Source organism: Ciconia boyciana, chromosome 4 (assembly GCF_034638445.1).
Source record: "Ciconia boyciana chromosome 4, ASM3463844v1, whole genome shotgun sequence".
NCBI lineage: Eukaryota > Metazoa > Chordata > Aves > Ciconiiformes > Ciconiidae > Ciconia > Ciconia boyciana.
Window position 1 is genome coordinate 45,067,217 of NC_132937.1, and position 13,138 is coordinate 45,080,354.

Consider the following 13,138-nt stretch of genomic DNA (forward strand, 5'->3'; position numbering starts at 1 on the left):
TGCCACATCAGTATTCTCCCCCTCTCCCTTTCCCAAATCATTGATGAACCAATCATTGAAAAACACAGAACCAAGCCCAGATCCTTAAGATCTTGGCAGAGGACCTCCCCCACTTGTTTTTATGATCTTCCTTATTGCTAAATTTCCGATGGGTGACTCATGCATTCGGTTTAGGGAACTGGCCTGTTTATTTCCTTATTTTGTGAAGAGAGATCTCTTGAGTCCTCCCACACGTAACACGGCAGCTTGGGATTTAAGCTGTTCAGCAGTGGATCCCAAAAGGTCCAGGTAGGCAGTCTCTGCCCATCATCGCTGCCCAACATACGATAGTGTTTGGTGGATCCCACCTCTCTCACTATTGCCCCGCGGCAGGCTTCCCATCCCGTGTCTCCCGCAGGGGGACAGGGCTGGGAAGGGCAGGGAGCAGGGCAGGGGAAGGAGGAACAGGGAGCGTCTTGCACTGCACACTTTCCATCGCAAACACTTTCTGCTTTCCACCGTTTCAACGCTGATGAAGTCACACGTTTCAACAGGGTGAAAGATCATTAGTGTTCAGCATCGCGGAGCCTCTTCCTCCCACTACCAGTTTAAAGCGGCAGATTTTGCTCTCCCAGAAAAGCGTAGTCCTGGGTGAATTCAGGTAACAAACCTGGGCACGTTCTGACATGAGATTAAATGGCCCTGACCCCCCCGGCCCCCAAAGCTCCCGCTCACACCTCCCCTCGTGCAGGTGTTCTCCACTCTTCCACTCAAACAGCTGATGACGAAACCCACCCACGCTAGAGACCCCTTTTCTGTAACAAGTGTCTCCTATAGATGCTGTGTAGACAAATACTGGAAATATTAATGAAAAATACAAAATAACAATACAGTACTATAAATTTGGGTCAATTTTTCATTGACTTATTTGTGCAGTTGCTTGAACACTAGCCTGGAAATGAACACAGAACAGCTGCTGCCTTCACAGACACCCTGCTGAGAACGGCAGGCCACCCTACCCGTCTCTGAGAATGCTGTTCTACACAGACCCCCAAGTTTACTGAAACATTCTGAAGGCACGGCAGGCTGCAGGAGAAGCAGAATCAATTTGTGTGCACTGCTTTCTGGATTGCTTTAAGCCAGACTGCCAGTCCAAGTGTTTTTATGCTCCACTGCATTTACTTCCACATGGATATATCCTTTTACTAATCCCAGACAGGGCACATGGAATCACAGTGCTGCTGCAAACCAGCCAGACTGACAGGAGACCATGCCATCTAAATTTATACCTAACTCCTTACTATTCCCCTGCAGCTATATTTCTAATTACAATGTGAATTATGCAATTAATTTTTAAGTCTGTTCTTTTAATGTTTTCTTTAAACTAGGGTGACAACTACAGTTAGAACCGCTATAATGAGAATAACACTTTCATGCTAAAAATATCATGTTCATGTTACTCAATGAATGATGCATTATCCTACAAAGAGCTATTAGCAACATTTACCTCTTGAAAAGCAACTGTTTGTAAGTGGTAGTTAAATCTTGTTTCTTTGATAAACTAAAGGAGCAATGTACCTTTAAAAATTTAAGAGAAACAGCTTTGCATAAACTATAGTAGTACTGCAAGATCCTTGGAGAACACCCACAAGATTGGGATGAAGAAGGGCTCAGAGTTTTTACAAAACTGAGGCAAAAACATGACCTCTGCCCATTCATGACTCAATGTAGCTCCAAAGAGCCAGCAGGCACGCACACTGCATTATCTCAGGCTTTGTCCCAAACTCTTCGTGTTGTCCAGTTCACTGTCCCGCTGTCAGGATTTCACAGTGTTCCTCCAGCTCAAACCTTTCTAATGTCTGGTTCATGACTGACTGCAGATTTATTTTTTTTTTTCTTTTTTTTTACTGCACCATTCACCTGATGTGGTTTAGGATAACAAGCTCAGTTTAGGATAACAAGCTTATTAATACTACTTTCACATGACAGCGGTCAGTATGCCCTGACTCTTGAAACAACCACTAAGCACTTCCAACAAAGTACATAAAGAGATAATTTGCCTAAATGCTCTCCTTGGCCAGTATCTATTCACATCAAAAGACTAGCTGGGATACACACTACAAATGTGGACGGAAAGCCCATCGCTTTTTGTCCCATACCCTGATGAAAGGCTCCCTTGAGTTTATTTGCAAAAGCTTGAGAACTAAGGGCTAGACTCAATAAAAATCTCTTCCTGGTTTTGGCTCCATGGAGGCCTGTGTGAGCCCCAAAAACACGGAGAGTGCACATGGCCTCACATGAAAGCAAACTCAAGTTTGACTTGGACCTCGCTCCTACTGAAGTTTCGCCAATGACTTGGTTGTTGAGTCTACACTTACGCTGGCAGCCTGCACCGCCAAAAAGTTCACCAAAGACCCATCTCGTTAAAAATCCAATTTTCCATGTTTCAGGGAAGACTTCAAGTGAAGGGCTGCCTCTCAAGGAGGAAGAAAGCTGAGAAATGTGTTCATGTGTGCACTTTCAAGATTACGACTGTTTTCTTCACAATGTATTTCTGGACTGTATTTCACATTTAAAGAATAACTTGACATTAGATATCTCCCAGATTGTTTATTTATGTTAGCGTGAAATGAGACTGGGCAGAAGACAGGCAAAAGAGCTTATTTAAACATCAGGGAAAAAAGAGCCTCTTTTTGAAGGATTATTTTGTTGAGCAAATTTGTTTTGGATTTTAGGCAGAGGAGGAGGACAAGTTCTGGGAAGCCGGACAGCACATGTTTGTAACTTGTTCATTTTTCTTTCTGTTTTCCTTTTGAGGTTAACTTGAATTATAATGTCTCAGAAAATCAAGAGTGGAGGAAACTCCAAGAAACAAGAACAAGCTTGTTTTAGTGCCTAGTGCTGCTGCTTCCAGATTTCTCCACGGCTTTTTAATTAAGCTCAGTTCAGGCTCACATCCCAAGAAGATTTTACTTCCCACATCTTCTGTAGCTCTCAACTATTCTGCAGTCTTCAATATTTACTTGTTTATAGACACTCCAAACAAATGAGAATATGTTTTATCTACTGAAATAAACTACTGCCATGTTTAAATGTTGTTTAAAGGTTGTTTCTGGCAGGACTCTGACGGATCAACCCCAAGTTAAGCCTCTCTTCTGCGAGGTGCAAGGAACCATGCAAAGGTTTTGCGTAAGTAGAAGCAGCAACACAAAGATCTCTGAAAGCTGCAGCAAAAAAGGGAAGAGTGCAATTGCCACAGTCATTAACTGCAGCAATAACTCTGCAGTCGTCTTCAGCTATTATTTTTCTCTGCAATTTTCAGACCACCTACCTTTCAACTAAAAATGATTTTTTTAAAAAACCTCCTTTACCACAAACTGACCTTCCAGAACTTCTTCGGCACAACCAGTCTGAGTATTTGCACATCTCCAATCATCCAAGTATTGCAGTGCCTCTTTCTCACCTCACTCTCTATGGTCTTCCTTGTTTCAGGTGAAAAATTGAGACACAGGGAAAAGATAAGTGACATGCTCAAGGTCCTACTATAAATCCGTTAAGGAGAGAAACTGAACCAAAGGTCTGCAGCTCCTGGACTAGAGAGGCTATGGCTGATTCACCCAACCTCTCTCAAAGCATGCATAAGGGAAAGATAGGATTTAAAGGTGTCAGGAAAAGAGAAAAATTACCACAAACAGAAAAGATCTGCATAGCCTTAAATCACAGGACTCCTGTAACTGTCTCGAATAGGCAACACTTAACATGTAACTTTTACTTTTATCTATCGATAACCATAAAATTATTTCCTGTAGTTCCGATGTCAAAACAGGCACACTTGCCTCAAAACACTTTCAAATGCAAACATTCTTTCCACCAAAAACCAAAAGCAAACGAATACTAAAAAAGGAGCAAAAGATCTGACCACAATAAGTAGAAAAACTAATCATTTTACAGACCTAACAAAAACTATGCAAAGGTGGGACTCCAGACAGCAGGACCATGCTTTTTTCTATCTTAAAAAAAAAAAAAACAAACACCTTTTTAAGTCTTACCAACTATGGTAAGGAAATCTAATTAAAAGAGAACAAAACAGCAACATTGAAACCAGATTTTTCTGCAGATTACAGTGCAGCTCTACTGGTTTACACAGAGAAGGAGATCATTATGTTCTGTTCTTTAAACTGATCTGTGGTTAAACTGGGATTTCTGTGGAACCATACGAAAATCAAAGGGCAGACTCTACTAAAAATGTTTTGTAGCTCCCTGGTCACGTACAGCGAACTGCCAAAAATTTGGCATCAGTATTTTTATCTCTGGAAGTGCAAAACATGGCTTGCAGAACTTTTTCACTGCCAGCAGAGCAAACAGAATAGATTAGACAGACACCACTAGGTCACTAGCACTGTAACTAGGAGAGCAAGGAAAATATTTTGAAAAATTAACATCATCCTGCCTTCCTGAATATTAGGGGGGGGGAAAGTTGTATTTCCTTGGAAGAAAATCTGGGGGTTAGATTTTTCTTATTGGAAAAAATAAACTTTTGCAGCTTTATAAATGGCCTTGAGAACATCCCCTTTCCAAACCAGCTATGCAAAACAGGAAGGAATTACGAATGTTTAAAAACACATGCCCAGCTAACACTGTCACATGCCCAACAGTAACAGCATTCAGCTGTCACCTCCTAGACTCTCTCCCAAAATGTAGAGGGTTGCTGACTCTGCGATGACAATGCCTGGCAATAATACATATGCTTAATATTGAAAGAAAAAAATCCTTTTTTTGTTGCTTTCAATTTTGTTTGCTTCATTCGCTCTCCCCAACTGTATATTGTTTTTGTCTCTCAATCGTTCCAGTATGTTTCTTTCAATGAAGAAAAAAAAGTCTTTTTTTTTTTCCGCTCTTGTAAACACAAAACATATTTCTAACAATTTCCAGGAGAGACATAGGGAGGGGGAAGAAGATTGGCAGGTGTGACTAGCACTGAACTCAAGAGTCTCCATACAACCCCCTGTTCAGCCTGGTCTAGCATCCTGTTGTGCCCCACAGTTTAATCCTATTCCTTCCATTCTTGAATATGGCAAACCCAAAAACCATCGTCTGTAGTCCACATGGCTTATTACTGGCCCATCCCCACCCTGACACAGGGGTGGGACTGCAGGGGCCCTCCAGCAATCCTGGAGGATGAGAGGCCTCTTGCACAAAAAATTGAACTATAATTCTCAAAATTGAACTACAAGACTCAAATGGTGCCTAAAGCAGCCAGGTCCCAACCCACAAATGAAGAAGACAGGGAGCAAGGGGAGTTGGTACGCCTTTAGCATCCTACTGACTGTTGCGAGCGCCCCACAAATATACTCCCAAAACTTCGTTGGGTGTGGGGAAAGAGCCAGAACAGTCAAGATGCTTGAAAGGGCAGGCTGGGGAAGAAAACAGAGAGCAGGAACAGCAGGGCCCTTCCAAGAGAGCCACCGCTTCTTTAAGGGTCCCCTCCAACCCAAACCATTCCATGATGAGACTGATTTTTGGTAAACATTTCTAAAAGCAAGAACCACGTGGAAAAAAAATTGAGAAGCAGAAGTGGGGGAACTTGTACCCATTCAAAGAGCACTCGTATTCTTGCTCTTAGAAGTCCTCTTTGATTTACGCATCCAACTTCCTAGTGAGATTCCAGAGTTTGCTCATTTCTATTCACCCTTCTTCACTCAACCCCCCCTTAGCTGTTTTCCCTCTTCCTCTCCCCTACTGACAACCATTTCCATTTCTCTCCTTATCCCCCACCGTGTGCTCTTCCTGCCAAAAACACTGCCATTTAACAACATTGCCAAGCAAACAATTTTTTAAAAGTAGTTTAAAACAATCCAGGGCAATAAAACTACAAAATTTAGCAATACAGTTATATGAGTCAGGTTAGAACATATACCGATTTTTACATTCAATAAATCAATAAAACCAGCTTAAGTCAACTTATAAATTTCTGGTTGTCCCCAAACTCTATTTCCATCCTTCTTCATCCCTCCCCACTTCCACCTTTTATTGCACACCCAATAGCCCACTCACTCCCCAGCCTGCACTTCAGCCCCATCAGATCTCACACACAGTGCTGACTGGAAGCCCTCCAAGCCCTGCTGAGGTCAATGGCAAAATCCCATCGGATGTCTATGTTATGAGCATTTCAGCCAACTTGAGTACACAACTGGGAGATGCGCAAGGAGAGCCCACGGTGCAGCCGGCAGCAAGTCCATGCTCCAGTCCTTACACAGGGCAACCAAATTCTCTGTTTTAGCAGTAAGTCACTGTAACTAACAGAACCGATTTCGCTGCAGCTTCTCCACAAACAAGTCAACTTCTTAAATATACTCCAAGGTAATTAGAATTTAGGGAAGAGACAGAGGGTTGGTTCTTTTTCAGATAAGAGGTACAACAGGAAATTTTTCTTAGTTTAATATAAGCTAAGCCTGTGCTCAGAAGAAAAGGTATTTATATACACATGTATATGTACAGATATATGTATATCTACACATTTATATCGACATTTATAATTTTACTTTATATGTACATAAGATGCCTAAGAAAATATATTTAAATCAAATTTTAAGCACCTGAATCTTGTTCCAAGTTGTATGCAAGTTCACCATTTTTTTTTACCCAAAAGCTCTTCTAAGAATCTGCACTCTACCACTCCTAACAGTATGAACCATGGCCAAAGTCACTTGCTTGTTCCCTGCAGAGGACTCAGGATCTGCTGCAGCTGCCCATCTAAGCATCAGAGAGGAGACTGAGCTGGTCTGAAGCCAGAGGGCCTGGCTCCTGTTCCAGCTGTCACAAGCAGCACTGTGCAAATGATGCCTTAGAAGGAAAAGGCATTTCAGGGGTAAGAAAAAGAAATATCAGCTATAATTTCAGGGTGGAGAACTTCCACTCCGTCAGCTTTTAAGCTACCTTATGTTCCCTCCAGATGGTATAACTGGAGTGGAGACTGGAGCAGATGTGGCTTCAGATTAGCAAACCATAATCACTCCCCAATGGCTCCACACCCTCCTACGCTGATACAGTCCAATACTTTGGTCTTGCTCAACAAAACAGATTTGATCATATGGGCACTAACATCTCATGTACGTGCACTGCATTTTTGTGTAAGGCAAGGACTGCTATGATGTCCTATGCTCAAAAGCACTGAAGTCAGGATAACTGTGAATACTAATATTTTTGATACTATTCCCAATTCCCTTACGCAGCTCCCATATTCCTTGGATGGGACAGTGAGACAAGCATGATTAAATGGCTGAAGTACAGGCATTTGGCATAACAATTACTAGAAAAATAGATAACTAGATGATTATTTTAATGAGAGGTTATTAAAATAATGTCAGCTTATCTTACAACAGGGTGTCTGAGTTTACGTCAGCTCATTTCCCTCCAACATACACCTCCCCCATTCATGCACGTATATCCCCTCCCTTTCCACACACAGGGAGCAACTCTTCATTTTGCACCCAAAGTTTGCATGTGGGCTGTCTGAATGCCACCATCTGGTCTGCTCTTTCTGAGCTCAGCGCTGGACCACAGGCAAGCGATGCCAGCCTGGCACTCTCTGCGTGGCACAGCAGCTCCCACTGGCAGAGCTAAGTTACTCATTGCTTTTTCCCACTTTGTTATGCTTTGCATGAGCCCATGTTTGCACATTGTTCTTGGAGCTTTCCCCAAACTTGAAAATACTCACCTTTCCGTTTGAGTTTCAGTCTCTAAATGCACTGTCCAGTGCAACTGGCTATATTCTCCTACCAGCCCCACAACTCACTTACCGCTGCAGCATCTGAACATTCCTACATGCTTCATTTCATCTTCAGTCACATATGTTGGCTCTATCAGAAATTATTTTCAAGACTGTTGTTCCTACAACAGTTAATATACTACTGAAAAATTCTAGAGTATCATACTGTTGGATACACCACCTATCTCTACTAGAGACACTTTGAAAGAGGTTCCCTCTCTGACATAGATGTAACTGATTGATCTTTTGCCAAGCTAGGCTGCAATGTCAATGACCTTCACCTCTTTTAAAGAAACTGCCTTGTGTGTATGTGGCATCACAGTATATATCAATAGCTTTTGGGAAGTCAGAATTATTAATTGTTTCTTACCTATGCCAAACAGGACATGATCTTCATTTTCTTTAGAAGGAACCACAGAGTCTCGGAGAGGCTAGAAACAGAAAACTTGAGCTATATCTTTGAAGACAAATAGTTGCATTTGTGCTTAGTTGCAAGCTGTGCTATAGGCTTTCAGAATTCAGTTCAAACACTATCAAGCAGCAGTCACTTCATTTTAGCCATTTTAATAAATGCAACAGATATGGCATGCCACTCCCAGACTCTAAGATATGCACATGAACCCTGTGGACTCAAACTCTAAACATAATCGAAGAAGAGACCAAGCCATATCTCACTTTCCATGCAAACTCCAGTTTTCAGCCTGCTGTTCTCTTACAAAGTTTAACTGTGCCCTGACTAGCCAATATACAGTGTTTTGAAGAAAAGACCAATATATTTCTAAGATGCCTCCTTCTCTGATGCCTGAGCTGTTCACACCTGTAGAAATATCATAGGTCAGTTCATTCTTTATAGAGTCAACTACAGCCTTTCTGCTAGATCAAAACAAGAGACAGTCAATATGGTACCAGAACCTTTTCCCCCCAGCAAGACTCATGAGCTGCAACACTCTGCCCCAACGTACGTTTTCAACATAGACTCCAAAATGCATGCATACTGCAGAAATATAATTCTGAGATGACATAGATTACAATAGCAACATATGAATCCCAAACAAGCGGTCAATCTTCTCCACAGCTGGCAATTAAGGAAAAAAAAAAACCTACAGAGGTCATCACTTTTATAATAATGACCTAAGAAAAGTGGCAGTGCAACAACATTCCATTAAATTCAAATGTTATTAAAAAAGTCAATAGTCATTGGCCATTGAGAAGATATCACCTTTACCAGATTTGCCAGATTTTACCAGATTTTTTTTCTCTCAACCTAAATTATTATTTTAGCTTCATACCCAGTTGAGCTAATAATCAAGCTCTTGCTTTAAAAGGTGATAAAAAAAACACTGAGACAAAGATTTTCTGGTTTTGTAAACAGATACCTATAAATAAAAAGCAGAATATAAGACTAGAGATCAAATACAACTGACTAACCATAACGGGACTTCTCACAAATATTGGTTCCCCCCAAAAGCTGTTAGATACCTCCACGTAGAAGACAATGGGACTTGCCATATTTTTTACATCAAGCATTTATCCAGTTAAGTCCAGTTAAGGACTCAGTTACCCACAAGGTCTCTCTCAGAGACCAACTCCTCAGATGTAATGAATCATGCCATCTCAAGGATGAAGCTTGTGCGAGACTGGTTGTGCTTCCCCCAGACTGGCAACTGAGCTGCAAGCTCCCTGAGGGCACAAAGGTTTGCCATAAACACAAGAGCTTTCTTGTCCAAAAGCAGAGCTTGCTTCTCCAACCCAGCTTTCCGGCCCGCAACCACGTAACAGGTTCCTTCAAATAACAATCATCTACACACGTAACTATTCCCGCAGGATAGGAACAGGCAGGAAATGTTGTCTGGCAGGCATTAGTCACCTTACTTATCTGTTAGCTCTGGGAGGTGCTCAGATAGCCAAGCAGAGGTTGCTGCTTCTCAACCTAAATAAAGCTTAGCTGTTTGTATAAGGAGAAATCTGTACCTTCGTATCATCCTGGGACAATTCCTCAGATGCCAAGTTCACAGGACCTGTAAAAAGAAAGATTCCTGCCTTTAATAACAAGCAAATTCAGTTTGCTTCTGCTTTAGCTTCTGCTGCTGGTCTCTCTACTTTTTCAAATAGGAGGGGGGACACAAGGAGCAGGCAAACAGGCAGGCGAGCCAGAACAATGGACATGGGCAGCCCATGCATCTCCCCACAGCGGCGTTCCCGTGGGCAGCATGCGTGCTGGATGCACAACAAGTGCTATGTTACTGTCACAGTTATGTTCAGGCTAGGCAAGCACAGCGATTTGTCAGACAGCTGCTGATTAACCCCCACATGCTCAGAAAATCAACAGTTCTAGCGCCATGCCTCACACCAATTCTGCAGAGCAGCTGGGCTCTGCTTTTCTTCTGCAGAGGTTGCATGCATTTTCTGAAATGAGACCTAGCATTTTTACCCCAAAAAGTAAAAAATAACTTATTTTCTGTCACTCTTTTTTTTTTTTTCAATGGTTTCTTCCCAGGGCTGTGGGAAAGGACACAGCACATGCAAAACAAGGACCACACTGTGCAAGTTTTGCCCAAACTCAGCCTCAAGGACTATTGGGAAACAGCAAAGAGGAGTAATCTGGCTACAGGAATGCAAACGAACACCAGCATCACCCAGGCTTCCAGGAACATTATTATTTAGTAAATATATTTTAAATAATAATAATTATATAGACAGAGTTATGCTGGTAAATATGTTTAATTTTATATTGAATCTGTCAAATCAAGGTTCACATCTGTTCTCAGATACACAAATCCCTCTCCATTCTCCAGCTCCAGCAAATAGTTAAGCTAAGTATGACTCAGCAGCCAGTACAGGGTGGTTTGGGGGACTGCCTTAAGGAATGTGGGGTTTTGGGACCTCTATCCTTTCCTGGCATTGCACAGTCTGTATGCAAGTTTTTAAAAAAAGAGCTGTATCAATATATCTCTGGAAAAACAATTCAGAGACAGCTGCCTATTATCTAAATCACACAATCTTCAGCAGCAACGACCCTACCTAACCTGCAAGTCTCTCTGAGATGAAGTTCTGGGACGCATTTATGAGCACACTGCAATCAGTGCGCCTGTTATCCCTGACCTCAGCAGTGCCCCCGGACGCTGGCAGGAGTTAGGACTGGGTCCATGCTGGTCAGTATCCTGATCATTAATTTTTAATTAATCCACCTTCTTTAATTAACCTTCTAAAGCAGTCACATATATACCTCCCCTTGCATTCTAACAGAGTGCAATCACAGAGCACAAAATGACTAGTGCCATCAAACAAAGCATCCCAGACATCACCTTTCAGCTAGAAGGAACAGACTATTTCTTCTGTAACTGTAACTACAGAAACTTACTGTAAAAGCTTCAGTGGGAAGATATTTTTTACAGTATTGCCATGCAATTGGCATTATTATTATTCAGTTTCACAACTCTCAGAAATAAAAAGCTGTTTGCTCTATACCTAATATTCTGTAGAAGCAAATGGCTTATTCTACAGACAACAGTATTCAGTCAACTCATGGGCATAGAATTTCAAGGTCAGAAAACAGAAAAAAATCAAACTACTGAATTAGCCAAAATACCATCTATTTCACCTTTTGTTCTGCATCCTCACTGGATAATGTATCACTCCATGTATTTGAATTTAATTAAGTTGCTATGGGAGATTCACTGCTAAGCTAGTAGCATCACCTTACACTGACCCACTGCTTTCATATGATTGCATTTCACAAGAAGCAACGTACTGCTATAGCAACCTCTACTCAATAATAGCTCAGGGCTTCTGATAGCATTGTTTTTTAAAGGCCTGTTGATTTTGACTTTAGGCCCACCCAGAAGTGAGTAGTTACTACTTCTTGGAATGGCAGCAGTTTTAAAATCTGAGGGGGATCCTTTCATGACATGAATATGCCAAATTAATGTCCTGACTTTAGCAGCCACTTTATAAAGGAGTTCACTGAATGCAGCTGAGAATGTAGTAAAAAGTACTCTGTCAATCATTTCATATAATTTCTGCTTCTCGCAGCAACAATTTTAACTCAATCTTGAAAAAACTTTTGGTCTCCTGAACGCTGGCAAATGGAGACTGTAAGACAGGCCACTAGTCACCAGTAATGATCACTCATGGTTTTTCAGTATCTGGATTTGGTGGTGGTTAGTGAAAAAGGCCAAAAAAAAAAGTCTCGTTTATAGAAATATGGTAACCAATGACAATATCAAAACCCAAGAAGATTTAAAAACTTTGCTGCCTGTCAGCATACAAACAATAGTTACAGGCTCATCATGTCTACAAGTAGATAACTGCAAGCGTGATTACTACAATTTGTATAGGACCTGGATACCACCAAAACGTGGCATACTTTTCTTGCTGTTGTACTGAAATGAGGGTTTTTTTTTTAAAAAAAAAAAAACAGGCACAAACCAACTCTGATGCATAAAGGCACAAAAGTGTATAGCTTCCATTGAAAACACAAATAGATAGGTGTGCCTATGCCAATATCTCTGCCAAATATCTTTGGCGTAAAGAGAGGACGAGAAGCTTTACAACCAGCATCCAAAATGAGACTAGATGTCCTGAACTTGTGATTCTCTCTCTGGGCAATCAATATCCACTGATTATCTGCTTGTCCCAAGTCAGCCTGAATTAAAACTGCTTTCAGTGAAAAATATCAAAGTAATCATCACCTAGAAGTTGTATTGCCCAAGCTACTGCCACATACAGTGCTACCAATCCAAGCCATTCACTTCCTATCCCCGAGGAGCAGCATAAAGATCACGCTGGTCAGAGTATGGCACTCAGATGAATACCCAAAGTCAATGCATTTGCACACTGCGTCACCAAAGTCACTCACAAACCCCGTATGGTAAATTGCTGCTTACACTTACAATAACAGATGCATAGCTTGCCACTGCTAACAACTGCTTATCATTTCTCTGCAAATTTACCTTCTAATGGCAGAACACTTGTTGCCTGAACGCTGCTGGAGAAGTTGGGTATAAAACTCCTTTTCCAGCACTAACAACGGCAGCCTACATGTTTAAACACGAGCTACATGACAACAGTGTCCCCATTTTATCCATTCACTTAAAGTTACTAGCTGATGCCACCTGGAACTGCAGTCCTGTCCCTTTCCCTCAGTCTGGTCCTGATCCTGTCAGCAGTTTATGCAGGTGCTTGCATTTCTGCTCCCTTCAGTAGGGCTGTCTCCAGCACAGCCACTGAGCAAGACCAAGCCTCTCATAGAGCTCACAGTTTTAAGCTTGTTGCTTCATCCAAACATATAGCACCAGCCACATAAGCGAATGGCCAACTGATGAAAACTTTTAATTAATTCCTAACAATCATACATAAAGGCCCAAAGTGTCATGCTTCTGACGCTGGAGA

The 13,138-nt window shown here is 41.6% G+C and overlaps 1 protein-coding gene across 8 annotated transcripts in view; it reads right to left on the reverse strand.

The window, feature by feature from the left end:
- ARHGEF28 (Rho guanine nucleotide exchange factor 28) overlaps positions 1-13,138 on the reverse strand; it is a 127,515-nt gene that overhangs the window by 68,022 nt on the left and 46,355 nt on the right. For all 8 annotated transcript variants that reach the window (XM_072859265.1, XM_072859264.1, XM_072859268.1 and 5 more), the window contains 2 exons: positions 9,719-9,765; positions 8,118-8,178 (listed from right to left, as the gene is read on the reverse strand). In XM_072859265.1, coding sequence (XP_072715366.1) covers positions 8,118-8,178; positions 9,719-9,765 — 108 coding nt within the window. The remainder of the gene's footprint in view (positions 1-8,117; positions 8,179-9,718; positions 9,766-13,138) is intronic.